The sequence below is a fragment of the Eumetopias jubatus genome, unplaced genomic scaffold, assembly GCF_037043125.1.
Source record: "Eumetopias jubatus isolate StellerSeaLion01/CBP00866 unplaced genomic scaffold, mEumJub1_p1.0 scaffold_14, whole genome shotgun sequence".
NCBI lineage: Eukaryota > Metazoa > Chordata > Mammalia > Carnivora > Otariidae > Eumetopias > Eumetopias jubatus.
In genome coordinates this window covers 2,346,232-2,358,585 of record NW_028274820.1, presented here as the reverse complement: position 1 = coordinate 2,358,585, position 12,354 = coordinate 2,346,232, and the positions used below count along the sequence as shown (strand labels likewise).

At 56.6% G+C, this 12,354-nt stretch overlaps 1 protein-coding gene across 1 annotated transcript in view; it reads left to right on the top strand.

Annotated features, from left to right (window-relative positions):
- Window positions 1-12,354, top strand: part of PKD1L1 (polycystin 1 like 1, transient receptor potential channel interacting) — a 101,023-nt gene that overhangs the window by 54,134 nt on the left and 34,535 nt on the right. The window contains exons 30-37 of the mRNA XM_088018674.1: window positions 529-751; window positions 2,216-2,389; window positions 3,545-3,798; window positions 4,903-5,030; window positions 6,839-6,977; window positions 7,922-8,006; window positions 8,333-8,485; window positions 9,287-9,405. Coding sequence (XP_087874800.1) covers window positions 529-751; window positions 2,216-2,389; window positions 3,545-3,798; window positions 4,903-5,030; window positions 6,839-6,977; window positions 7,922-8,006; window positions 8,333-8,485; window positions 9,287-9,405 — 1,275 coding nt within the window. The remainder of the gene's footprint in view (window positions 1-528; window positions 752-2,215; window positions 2,390-3,544; window positions 3,799-4,902; window positions 5,031-6,838; window positions 6,978-7,921; window positions 8,007-8,332; window positions 8,486-9,286; window positions 9,406-12,354) is intronic.

Sequence of the window (12,354 nt, the reverse complement as noted above, 5' to 3'; positions counted from 1 at the left end):
GAGGACGGGTGTTGGTTCACACGCTGCCGACACTCAAACGGCGCGGATCCCGCCCAGCTAATTCAGGTCCTCCTAAATTGGGAAGAGCAAGGACACGTGGCCGTGCAAAGACCGTTCACTTGGGTGGGGAGGGATCACTGATCGGGTGTCCAAGCACCTGCCGGTTTCAGAAAATGTGGAGAAACTGTGCTAAATGCTTTTTCTCCTGGTGAACCTCGTGCACGGTCTGTATCGGTTCGGGCCGCATCTTCACTAAGAAGAGGTGAGCTCCAGACTTGTTCACGCCGGACACAGATGCGTGACGGAGCTGGAGTGCACGGGGTTCTGGGGAGCCTGCAGGCATGTGGGAGCTGGGTGTGGGGTCCACACCCCATGCTCCAAAGCAGCTCCGTAGGTCACTCTGCGTAGCGCGCGTGTGCTGACACGTCCAAGGTGCCCCCAAGGGTGAGAATCAGGGCTGGGGCCGCCCTGCAGGGGCCCCCACTGCACAGACCCCGGCCTGACCACGGCTGCTGTGTGTGTCCTCAGCGCCCCCGCCCTGCTGGGCCCGCTCCGGAGCATCCGTCTCTGGCATGACAGCCGTGGGCCCTCCCCGGACTGGTACGTGAGCCACATCATGGTGAGAGTGCTGGCCCCCGGGCATGGACGGAGCTCGCTCTTCCCCGCTGAGTGCTGGTTGGCGGCGAGCAGGCAGGACGGCCGCGTGCAGCGGGAGCTGGGCTGTCTGCGCCGGGGTCTTGGCTTCTGGAAGGTAGGTGATCAGCCAGCCGGCTGGCTGCAACACCAGCTCTGCTTCCGCCTGCAGCCGTTTGACTAACTGCACTAAAGTTAACCTCAAGGTGGCCATATCCTAAAGGATGCCACGAGCGAGCGAGCCTGCGGGCGAGAATGAATTCATTCCAAATCTCCCAATTTAGGAGGACCCTTGCCAGGCGTTACTACCGTGACGATTTTCCTGTAATAACATTCACGGAATTTACTGTTGCCTGTGGTCTGTGGAGTCCAGAGGGCCGCTAACTAAAGACGGGAGTGCCCTGTGTATCCTGAACCCCAAGATGACCAGTCAACAGTATGGGTGTGATCGGGGGCAGAACAGCAAGGGATCAAGAAAAAAGACAAAATCACCTAAAATCTCACAAACCACCCATGAAACTCGCTCTGCGCGTGCTCCAATCTCTCCCCATATGGGAGTGTTTGATCTAGTTGTGCCGACACTTACGTATTTTGTGCTTTCTAATGTATTATCTTCAAGAATATTCTTTAGAAACATCACTGAAGGGCCATGTTGGATGTTGTGATTCTCTTTAGTTTAGTTGTAGAAACACTTTGATGGGGGCTTTGTGTTTCTGGGGACCAGTTTCGCAAGCTGGTCTCAGACGGGCAGAGGCCAGTGAGGGCTGGCGTCCTCCCACGCCACCAGATCCTTCCTTCCAGTGTGTCCCTGTCGCCACCCGTCATGGGTGCTGCCGATCGAGTAAGAAAATGATCACAGTGCATTGGCAATGTGGAAATTCTTCAGCTCCCCAGAGCTGAATGCCTGGCTCAACCGGCACTTTCCTTAGATAATTATTCAAAATACAGTCACATTGTTTATTCTCCAGCTGTTTTGCTTGAGAACTTGTGCGGAGAAATCTGTAGTGTATTAGTCATAAGACCACCTGTGGGCCGGTCCATTGATATGAAGGTATAATTCTCATCTCCTTAAAACGGTTCTCCCTCGCTTTGCTTCTGTGTTCTGCTGCTCATCACCGCTTTTCTAGAATAGCCTTGAGCACCGAGTGTTCCTTGAGTTGAACTGATCCTTTGGAACCCAGTGCGGTTCTGTAGGTAACATGCCGCCCACCATGTGGCTGATGCTGCAGGGCTACTGAGGACACCCAGGTGGCCCGGCATGCTCCAGGGCTGCAGTGTGCAAAAAGCCCAGTGAAAATGACCTGTGTTGCAGGGAAGGTGCTGGGAACAGGGAGGGCTTGTAGACAGAGGCTCCAAAGAGAAGGGCGTGAAGACCTTCAAGGGTGAGACAGGAGAGGTGGAGGGACAGCTTGTCCCAGAGCTGCGGACGCCCCAGCGCAGGTCCAGGGCGCTGAGCGCATGGTGGGTGAGGGTCTGTGGGGACCCAGCATCCGGCTGAGGAGCTAGCGGCATCACCCAATCACTGCTTGCCCGCCAGGAGTTCTCGCCGTGGTACCAGCATCTCTCTTCTGGTCTGTTTCAGCTCCTGTATTCAAAGTTCACGGAGTATCTGGAGGATTTCCACGTCTGGACCTCCGTGTACAGCCAGCCCTCCCCCAGCAGCTTCCCGCACACAGCGCGCCTCACCGTTGCCTTTACCTTGCTGTGCGCGTATGCCTGTCTCACGGCCCTGCTCACGGTTGCAGGACAAGAGCAGGTGGGGGGCACTGGATTCTCCTGGAAGTGGCTTCCAGTTCCCAGACCTGCCATGTGACACGTTCTCAGCCCAGGAATTAGCAAAAACGGCAGTCCTGGCAGAAAGGTTCCAAGCAGGGGGAGGGACCCGGCTGTCTTGAGCACTGCAGAGGGGATGTTGGGCTGGATGGAGCCGGGGGGTCTGCTGGGTGGTGGGCTCAGGGTGAAGCCAGCACAGGCCTGCCGTCCCTGACCCCTGCCACGCAGAGCTCGCGCCCGCCTCATGCCACGGAGTGTGACTTCTCCGGAGGGGTCAGCAGCCTGGACTGTCCCAGAGCACACTCCTGGATTTTTTTTTTTTTTAAGGTTCGCAATTATTTCAAATTTTAAAAATCCTCTGGCCAGAAAAGACAGGGAAGAGTTCTGATGGCCACATTTGCCCTAGAGATGCCACTGGCAACTCCAGCCTCACCGTCACTCACAGGAGGGAGGTGAATTATAAATCAGCACAGGCAGCAAGAGTGGGGACCCTGCCTTCCTATGGAAGCACAGCATGACTTTTGGGCTGTGGGGAAATAGTCCATTTTGCTTCTGTTGACAACCCCGTGGCCACTCATGGTCCCCCCAGTGGCTGGGAATGTGGTGAGGGGCTCTTTCCAGAAATGGTGTCCAGCAGAGAGCACAGTGTAGAGTATGTGTGAGAATAGTAACGGATTGGCAGAACCTTTAAAACAGAGTGACAGGTGCATGGAATTTGTAGGATGGTGATAAATCACACCAGGCAGCAAGAAGCTGAAAGGCTGGGTCCACCTGGGACAGGAACGGGCCCGCGGTCCGAGAACCTGAACTCGCCCTCCCCCTGGGCTCGACCCTTTGTCTGATCTTCTCTGCTCAGCAACGCGTCGGGGTTACGGACGCCTTCTCATCAGATTGTAGCAAGGACTCAGCCAGGGGCCCACGAGGCATGCCTGGGAGGAAGTGGGCACGCAGAAAACGTTCATTCAATCTGGAAAATTGTGTATATTGGAAAAACAAAAGGATTCCTTGTGCGTTGCCATTGTTTCCAAGGGTTCAGGGAGACAGGGCTTTGGTTAAACGCAGGGTACACGTTCACATCAAAGACCTTGGTGGCTACAGTGGATGCATTCCGGGTGCCTTGACCACTGCTTTCCTACAGCTCCTGTGGGCTCTCGGTGCCCCCGATGCCACCGCCGGGTCCTTCCAGACGGGTCTCCTGTGCACCCTGCTGGCTTCTCCCGGGGCACAGCTCTTGTCGCTGCTCTTGAGGCTCAGCCAGGTATGGGCAGCCCGTCCGTGTGCCCTGCTGTTCCGGGAACTCCCACATGGTGGGATGCCTGCCCCAAACAACCCCCTTCCTTCTGCAGGAAGCCAGCAGGCCCCTGAGAAGAGCGCCCTCGGAGGCAGCTCAGGGTAAGTGTGCATTTAAGAAAAGCCTGGAAGGTGTTTTCTGTTTGTTTACAAATCACAGCAACAGCAAATGATGAGGTCTCCCCAGTCCGACCCAGCTGGTCCTCTTCGAGAGGCCAGCTTGTGAAGGAGACCTCGGGTCTCCTGCTCCCCGTGTTCACTGCTGTTCACTGCTGTTCACTGCCAGGACAGAGAGCTTCACTCCATCTGCGTGAAAGGGGCCGTGCAGCCCTCGCCCAGATGCCACATGGATGGGCCACACTGGCAGCCACGTCCTGGGTCTCAGGGAGGCCCGTCCTGGTGGGGCCTCAGGGAGGGCTATTTCCTGAAGGATGCTCTCTCCCAAAGAACCCTAGATCCCTCCTTTAATGTCATAACCTGGACTCCGTTTAAATCAGGCCCTCACTCCCGGGGAAGGACGGCAGACGCCCAGAAGACGCACGAGGTAAATACAACTATGTTTCTCTGGTGTCTCCCTCGGCCATGGCCCGGACGTGGCTGGTCGGGCCCAGGGGGAGACCCCACGCAGGGCAGGTCCTGCAGAGAGAGGGGGCTGCTCCCCAGGGAGTTCAAGGCCCACTGTCCGGAGTCCGAGTGGAGGCCACACGAGAAGGGGTGTGGTTGCTGGTCGGTGCGGATGTTTGGGGCACGCATGGGTCCTTGTGCTTTTGAATCTCCGCCTCCCCGCTGAGAGCTCCTGTCCTTCATGGGCACGCTGTCCCCAGGCGCGTGTCCAGGCCTCGGCCCCCTCTGCTCCCCTGCGTGGGGCTGCCTCTCTGCCCTTCCGCGGTGAGCCTCGCCCGCCCCCTGCTCGGGCTTCCGGAGGGCAGGTGGCACTGCTGTTGGCTGCAGCCGCCCCGTCAATTCCCGCAGGCGCCCCACCACCCTCTGCGGATGCAAACGAGCTGGTCCCAGGGCTGCCCGTGCCTCCTCTCCAGAACCTTCTCCCCAGCCTGAGGCTTGCGGAGGTGCTGGCTCAGCTCCTGAGAAAGCTTGCAAGCTGTGCTGCGGAGGACACAATACAGCACGGAGAACTGTGGGTGCTGAGGTGTTAACCCCGTCCCCATGTTGTCTCTTCCAGTGTCACGGTCTCTCGGGGTGCCCCAGGGCCTGCAAGGGGGCAGTGGGTGGCCGGAGTGCGGGCTGTCCATCCCCAGAGCAGGAGACCTGCGGAGCTGACGCCGGCCAGCAGGCTCCGAGGGAGAAGGGGACCCGCGGCGCTGTCCATGTGCAAGGTGATATTGGGGCTGGGGGTGCAATGCTGGGCCCCTTCCTGTGTCCTGGGCCCCTGGGAGACACAGGGGCCGCACAGCGGGAGCTGGGTCCAATGAGGCTGGACACTCTGGTCACATGGACACCAGGCCCACCCGAAACAGCCCTGAGTTTTGCTCCAAAGTGCTGGCCATTTCTGCTGTATACTTACACGGGTTTGCTCACGTCTTCTAAAGTCAGGAATACACTCTTCACGTGCTGTGGAGTAGAGTGCCTAGCGACAGCCTCGGACGAGGCGGTAGCTCAGTGGAGAGCCAGCTGGGACGGGGCCCCCAGGGGGCAGCCAAGCAGCTGGTCAGTGTTGCCCAAGGGGGCCGTCCGGGGCCTGGCTGGGCAGGTGCACGTGGCTGTGGGGCCTGGGGCTGCGGGGTGCATGAGCAGTGTGCTTCCTGGCTCTAGGTCGTCCAGGTTCGGGCGCTGGCCGTGGACACTGCTCCACGGACCGCGGTTGGCGAGGCGGCACCGGTGTTGGGAGGCGGCCAGGTCTGGCTGGGCTGGTGCACACAGCACGCTACGTGCTGGGGCGTGGGGTATAAAATAGCTGGTTTCTGTGTGCGGATGGGGCCTGGGGCCAGCAACCTGCCGTGCCGGTGCTGGCGGTCACACACCCAGGGAATGGAGACCTGCACCCGACAGCCCGGCACACGCACCCGGCCGGGAGGGAGCGGAGGAGAGCCAAGGGACTCGGGGGAGGTTCTCGACAAAGGACAGCACCTGGGCTCAGTGTCCCCCTTGTACGCGTAGCAAGTGTCCTTCCCTTGCCTCCTCCCTGGCGGGTGCTCCTGACTCCAAGTCAGCGTCAGCTGCCTTCTGCCTCTAGACGGGCGCTGGGGCGTCTTCCTATTGGAGCAATCGCCTGAGAAAGCAGAGCTCCATGGCCTCCTCTTGGAGACATGGGATGTGGCGGGGGACCCTCCGACTGTGTGCTCAACTCCAGAGAACTTACCCAGCAGAGCCCACGAGAGGCGGCTGCTGCCCACCTGCTCCTCCTCCTCTGTGTGGCTCTTCTCACCCTCCCCTTGCTCCTCCCTACCCCCCTCTGCTCTTCTCCTGGTCCCTCCCCCTGCTCCTCCCCTTCCCTTTCCCCCACACTCCTCCCCACCCCTCCACTTCCTCCCTCCCCCTCCTTTATATGCACAATGAAAACTCTAAACTGTGGCCCAGGCACGGCATCATTTTGATGCAGAATGCTGAGTGTAAAAAGCACTCTGCCCTGAGAACGTGAGAGAGTGAGGCCCCTTTTCATCCAGGCTGAAGATGGTGGTACCTGCACGCAGCTGCCACGTAGACGCAGCTGCTCTGCACAGAATGCAAATCTGTTAACACCTTGCACGGGGTGTGTGCAGGGGTGCATGTATATATACAAGGAACTGGCTCGTGCGCTCAGAGGCCGGCTGGTCTGATGAAAGCTGGAGACCCAGGAGCTCCAGTGTTTCAGTTCAAGTCCAAAGACAGGAAAAGGCAGGTGTCCTGCTCAAAGGCCCTCAGGCAGGAGGAATTCTCTCTTACTCTGGAAGGTTGGCTTTTTGTTATATACCAGCCTTCACCTGACTGGATGAGGCCCACCCACTGGGCAGGCAACCAGCTTTACTCTGTCCAGCCATTTACATGTCCATCTCTCCAGAAGCCCCCTCATGGACACGCCCAGAATACTGGTCACCCAAATGTCTGCACACCCACGTCCCAGGCCCGCTGATAGAATTAACGACCGCATTCGGGTGGACAGAAGTGATGAGGCCTGTTACGTATACCTCTTCCTGCTCTCCTTTAGCCCCCAACAGCGGATTTCGAGGACTTGCTGAGCTTCGGTGGCCACGGGCTCTGTTGCCTTGGTCAGGCTGCGCGGTGTGGGCCATTTGCGGGATGGTTTCCGTGGCCTGTGGCTTAGGGACGGCGTTTCTAGGATACAGGTGAGCGGTCACGGTTTCAGATGTCCCCGGCTCTTTGGATGGGAGAGTCTAGCACTTAGTAAAAAACCTCCCTGCATTTCTGGGAATGCATTGGGTGGGCCCAGATGGTCTATTGCTATTTTGGTCCTCATTTCTCCCTCCCACGCCCTGGGGGTGAGGAATTTGTGTACAAACCCCAAAGGGCCGCTGGGCCTGGCCGGCTCTGGGAAAGCAGCTCGGCCTGGATGGAGTCCCTGTGTCATGAGAGGCCACGAGACCCTCCCTCAGGAAGGAGGGAACCCGGTTGCAGAGCTCCCAAGAAGCTGGGCCTCAGGGTCAGGTGTGCTGGTGCGATTCGGACTCTGTCCGTCCACACTGTGGCCTCACCATCTCGTTCCCGGGCAGCTCGGGCCCCCAGCGTCCCCGGGGCGGTCCAGCGTGGCTCCTGTGGGTCCAGGAGGGGCAGCTCTGAAACCAAGACGCATCCCTCTCCCCTGCCCCACCCCTCCCTCTCTTCAGATGCACGAAATGACTCACACGATGATGGCTGATGGTGGGCAAGTTGCTTAAGAAACAAACTCCTCTCCGTGACTCAGTTTGCTCAGCTGTGAAATGGGAAAATTCACAGGGTTTTAGGAGGAGCTAATGAAATCCTCCGTGCCCGGTGCCTGGCACCTGCTCAGTGCTCTGCAGATGCAAACTTTGTTGTCGTTGTTGTAATTAAGCCCCCCACCCCCTCCGTGCTCTCCGCATCGCTGGGCTGGCTTTTCCTTTCTCTCTCACGCTCAGCGGCTTCACGGGGTTGACGCCCCTCGCGACAGACAGAACTCCCTCCGCTGGGCAGAACGATGGGGTGCCTGGCTCACGGCCCCCTCCCCGCCTGCCGTCACGAGGACGCGGGCCCTTGGGTGTGGTGTCCCTGTGCGCGTGCAGGCGGGTGCTGACGGCCTCTCTCGGGGGGACAGGTTCAGCCCGACGCAGTGTGTGCGCTGGCTGCACCTGCTGACGCTGTCCGTGCTGTGCTGTGTTTTCATCTCGCAGCCGCTTCTGGTGAGCGGGGGGCCTCCTGTGGGCGCCACTCTGCGTCAGCCTGGGGCTGGGGCTGGGGCTGGGGCTCCACGTTCCTGTCGCATTATTACATTTCTTCATATTTTGACTGAGTGTGAGGAGAACCTGGGAGCCAGGCTGCCCACAGACACCTCCCAGGAAGGTGGGGGGGACCTCTTAAACCCCATTTTTCACTCGAGGACACGGAGCCTGGGGAACGGGGGGCCCGGGAATCCCAGGCAGGTGACACCAGCTTGTGCGGGATTGTGACCGGGAAGCAGGGACGTGGGGCAGTGACCGTGCACACATCGTCGGGTCTCTCCTTCCAGGTGGGCCTTGTGGCCGTGGGCTTTGCCTGGAGAAGGAGAGACGACCCGCACTTCTTCACCGAGTCTCTGCGCGCGGCCACCGAAGACCTGGACGCTGAGCTTGAGGAGCGAGCGAGGCCCCGCACGCGCCAGCATGCGAGCCCGATGGAGGAGGTGAGGCTGCCCTCCGTGCCCCATTCCAGCCCCATCAGGCCGATCGATCTGCACTTACTCTGTGGATTCAAATTCAATTGCATTCTAGAGTGTGATTTCATTTCTTATGCTCCTTTTTGTGCACGACACGATGGGTGAGCACACAGCATCCATTCCCTTCCCTCTACCCCTATCCCAGAGAAATCAGAGCATCGAGTACGTGAGCTTATTTTAAATTATTGAAGCAAAATGAGACCTAGAATTCTTGGCCACAGTTTTAGAAAACTCGTAAGTCATTTACATTTCTGTGGACCCACAAGAATTTCACTTCCTCCCCGCTTCCTTGTGATGGTCAGTGGTCCCCATCGTGTGTGGGGTAGGCTGGGCAACAGGGAGGAGGAGAAAGGTCTCCGGCGGGGACACGCACAGGCTCAAGGCCACCTCAGTGCAGTGACCTGTGGCGGGCGCTGTGTCCTCGGGTGCAGTGAGCAGTGGTGGGCCGTGACCAAGGACGCATCCCAGGGTCCCGACAGTCAGACCGCACCCCTCCCTTCTCCCCCCTGACTGCCATCCTTCCAAAGGTGGCCAGTGAGCTCCTAATGACTCCCCTCCTCTAAGTGACCTGTCGGCGCCCCCGGGACCCCGTCGGTGACAGTGACAGGAGCAGACTTCGTAAATGGCCCACTGCCCACCGGCCTGCTGTCGGTGGCCCGTATGAAGTGTCCCTGTCCCCAGCCCCAGGAGGCACGGACAGCGCTGCTGCTCCCTGGGCCTGGCAGGAGTGCCAGAGCTCCCCAGCTCACAGCACTGCCGTCCCCACAGATGTTGGCCGCCCGACAGCAAGCGCGCCGCCTGCGCTGGGCGCGTCCGCCGTCTGCAGCCCAGCTCAGCGTCATCAGGGAGAGGATGAGAAGAGAGACCCGCACCAGGGTGGCCCTGAGGTGGGTGGCAGCCGGCCAGGCCTTGCTCTTCTCCCACGGCCCCTGGGAGCGGGGTGTGCAGGTGGGGGCCCAGCTGCAAGGGAGGGGACACCAAGGGGACAGCGGGTCCAGAGACAGCAGGTCTGGAGGGAGGCTGAAGCCGCTCCTTCTGCATATGCTGTGCCCAAAAGTCTGGAAAATCCCACAAAAGTGAAAATGAGAAAAGCAGACAGAAGGGAATTGAGTAAAGTAACAGGTTAAAACACTAAAATGCAAAGCCCAACGTCCTTCATATATGGACAGTGAAAGCCAGTAGAGGATTTGCCAAAAGACTCTTTAACGTGGCCAAGGAATAAAACACCACAAACACACGTGGGCATCACGTGAGAGGAAATGCACCAAACTTCCACAGGAGAAGTGTGCGCGGTCCTGAGAAGCACAAATGTCACTCGAACATCACGTGTTCTCCAGCTCTGTCTAAAATTGTGTCTGACTTCAACACAGTCCTGATCAAATGCCATTGGACCTTTCTTTTCTTCCTTCCGCTTCCCCTTCTTTACTGGATCTGGTCAGTTACGAAGTCCCTTTAGAAGAACAGCCGCAGAGAGCCGGTCAGGAAGACCCGAGGCAGCGGAGTGAGTGGGGGCCACGCCGTGCTGGACGTGCCTGCAGAGCACAGGCCTCTACTAAGGAGTGTGGCTCTGTGAACGAACAGAAGACAGCCCCGTGGGCCAGGATTGGAAATCCAGAACCAGACCCGAATACAAATGCCACGGTGCATGAGTCTATGACGGAGGCGTTATCTCAGCTCGTTGGGGAAAAGATGGAATTTTTAATAAGGAATAACTGAATGGGCATGAGGGTAGTGTAAAAAAACGAATGACCAGATGCTTTTGTCACAATGTACACAAGTTCGTTCCACATGAATAAAGATTTAAATGTGAAAACAAAACCATACATGTCCCAGAAGAACATGCGTGTCAATATATGACCTGTGGGCAGGGAAAACCTCCTGTGACTTAAAATCCAGGAACTAAAAGAGAAAACAAATTTGGTGACATGTAACTTGAAGAAGAAAAATCTCATATGACAAATGATGCCATACGTTATGTAAAAAAGCAGTGATGGACGAGGGAAAATATCTGTAGCAGACAAAGGCTTAATCTTAAAATACAAAGAGTTTCCAGAGAAATGAAGAAGACCAACCGCCTCTTTAGAATAAAACTGGGCTCAGGAAGCCGACAGTTCACAGAGAAAAGAAATGCAGATGTCACTTGCACTTACGATGAGAGATCACAAATTTAAAGTACAAAAGTCTGGAAGTGAGACCACACGCAGTGGCTGGTGAGCTTGTGAAGACGTGACATCACGTGGCGCTGGTGTGAATGCAGGCTGGTCCCACCTGTGGGGACTGGGAAGTCCCTTGCATGTCACAGATGCACGTACCTCCTCCCAGCACCCCTGCTGCAGGGAACCCATCAGCAGAACCCGAGAAGACCCAGGTGCAAGGCAGGCGATGCGGGACCCCTTGTAATAGAAACAGCCTAAACACTGGGGCACCTGGGGGGCTCAGTCAGTTAAGCATCCGAATCTTGATCTCAGGGCTGTGAGTTCAAGCCCTGCGTTGGGCTCCACCCTGGATGTGGTGGAGCCTACAAAAAAAAAAAATAAATAAAGGGCGCCTGGGTGGCTCAGTTGTTTGAGCGTCTACCTTCGGCTCAGGTCATGGTCCCGGGGTCCCGGGATCGAGTCCCGCGTCGGGCTCCCTGCTCAGCGGGGAGTCTGCTTCTCCCTCTGTTTGTTGCTCACCCAGCTTGTGCTCTCTCTCTCTGACAAATAAATAAGTAAAATCTTAATAAAAAAAAAAAAGGAGAGGAAGAACCAGATATTATGTGTCTTCTGATGGAAAACACATCACCTAGGATGTAATCTACCCCAAATAGCCTGGTCTTTATCTGAGCACATTTTTGTGCCAGCATGTTGTTGACAAGAGAGCACACGCTGTGTCCCTAGGAAGCAGGATACAGAGAGAGAGGTAGCAATAGAACCAGTTTTCTCAGTAAATAAGCCACAGAGACCAACTAGGGATGGAGGTGCTGCCTCTGGGGTAAAAGAGACACAAGAAGGAAATAGTGAATTGAAACCACGGTAGTACCAGACTAGTAAGAAAAACGTTATGAGGGGCGCCTGGGTGGCTCAGTCGTTAAGCGTCTGCCTTCGGCTCAGGTCGTGATCCCAGGGTCCTGGGATCCAGCCCCGCGTCGGGCTCCCTGCTCCGTGGGAAGCCTGCTTCTCCCTCTGCCGCTCCCCCTGCTTGTGTTCCCTCTCTTGCTGTGTCTCTCTGTCAAATAAATAAACAAAATCTTTAAAAAAAAAAACCATATGATCATCTCAGCAGATGGAAAAGAAACCATTTGACAAAATCTGACATCCATTCGCGGAAAAGAAAAAGAAAAATCTCAGCGAGCTAGGAATAGAAGAGAACTTCCCTAAACTAATAAAGGGTATCTGTGAAAACCCTACACCTAACCTCACACTTGCTGGTGAGACAGTGTGTGCTTTCTAAAAATCAGAAACAAGGCGAGGAGCTCCTTTCCCCCCAACTCTGGTTAAACCTCACATGGGAAGGCCCAGCCAGTGCCACAGGCAAGACCAAGAAACACAGCGTTTACAGGTTTGAAAAGAAGAAATACAACAGCCTCTTGCAAGAAGACACGAATAGTCTATGCAGAAAATCTCAAATATTCCAAATAAATCTAAGAAAACGTGCAGAACTGATAGGCCGAAAACCACAAGACACTAATGAACAAAATCAGAGAAAATCTAAAGAAACGGAGAGACACGTCGTGTCTGTTGGGACACTGGTGTTAAGGTGCCCACTCCTAACTCAAGCTGTACATTCAGTCCCAGCCAAACCCCCACAAGCTTTTCTCTAGATATTGGCGAGCTGATTCTAAAATTTATATGGAA